We start from the raw sequence: 1,226 nt of genomic DNA on the forward strand, positions 1-1,226 counted from the left end.
CCGAATATATACTCATTGGTACTCATTGCATGCTCAGCTTCCTCTTATGCTTTGGGCATAATCATTGTGTAGTTCTTGGAACGGGAAAATATTTCAGTGGTTTATCCCACTGCTTGCTTGTGTACGTGCGTTTGGTGCTTGCGAGTCAAGCTCGATTACCTTAGTACTACCTTATTGTCCTTACAAAGTTTAGGGCCGAACCAGGGAACACAATTTCCATTCTTGAAAATCGTCGTTAGTACGTTTGTCAGTGTGCAGCGGAAGTGCGTCCCACCTAAGCGGAACATACTCCACATATTTGGTCTCCCCGACCGTGCCAAAAGGCGGAAGGTGGGCACGGGTTCATAGCTCGCGCGCTGCTGGCGTTGCCATGCCTCTTACCAGCAAGCACCGTTCCATCCCGAGGCAAATATGCATACGGATGCCATATGGACGGTGCATCGGTTGTACATGTTGCTACATATACGTGGAAGATGCAGCCCGGGAGAATAACATTAAAAGTAATTCTTCGTATGACCCTTTAAGTCCTGAAAAAGCATAATTATCAGCCACATAATTCATGTACTCTGAAGAGAGGTCAAAATCTGAAGTTGTGTCACTTGCGCCGTTTTTAGACAAATTTACATCTTCGTTGAAGATTATATTAATATTGCTTACAAAAGCTGTTTCTAAAATTTGACCCACATTCATCCTTGATGGCAGCTTTTTCAATTAGTTTTTTATATTTTTAAGTATCCCGGGAATCAGAATTAAAAATGTACCTCTAAACGATATACTTTCATGTTTTCCAGGCAAAAAACTATTAAAATACCTCTTTTTGTGTTGTTTTGGCAAGTAAAAAGCTTATCTTGAGGGAATAGTTGGTAAAATCGCCGCGTAAGTTGGGAGCTATTTTAACTATTTGTATTTGTTGCAACAACATATATATATATATATATATACGTATATAAAGTATATATATACGTATATAAAGTTTACTATGATTTACTTGAATTAAGGCGGGAAAGAAAAATAGATAATATTGTTATCATTCGCTTTGAGCAATTATTTCCATTTATAGAAGAAGATGTCGTAAAAACTATGAAAAAATATCAGGCCGCTTCAAAATTTGTCTGGTGTCCGGAAGAACCACGGAACATGGGCGCATGGAAGTTTGCACGCCATCAGTTAGATTCGTGCTTGAAAAAAGCAAGGAATTAAAGCGGAATTTTTTAGTAATTGATTGT

At 38.5% G+C, this 1,226-nt stretch overlaps 1 protein-coding gene across 1 annotated transcript in view; it reads right to left on the reverse strand.

Moving 5' to 3' along the window:
• Positions 1-417, reverse strand: part of VOLCADRAFT_101003 (uncharacterized protein) — a gene marked incomplete at both ends in the record, with an annotated part of 4,136 nt that extends 3,719 nt beyond the window's left edge. Inside the window, one exon of the mRNA XM_002959474.1 lies at positions 382-417. Coding sequence (XP_002959520.1) covers positions 382-417 — 36 coding nt within the window. The remainder of the gene's footprint in view (positions 1-381) is intronic.
• Positions 418-1,226: the final 809 nt, after the last annotated feature.

This window comes from Volvox carteri, assembly GCF_000143455.1.
Source record: "Volvox carteri f. nagariensis unplaced genomic scaffold VOLCAscaffold_278, whole genome shotgun sequence".
Lineage (NCBI taxonomy): Eukaryota > Viridiplantae > Chlorophyta > Chlorophyceae > Chlamydomonadales > Volvocaceae > Volvox > Volvox carteri.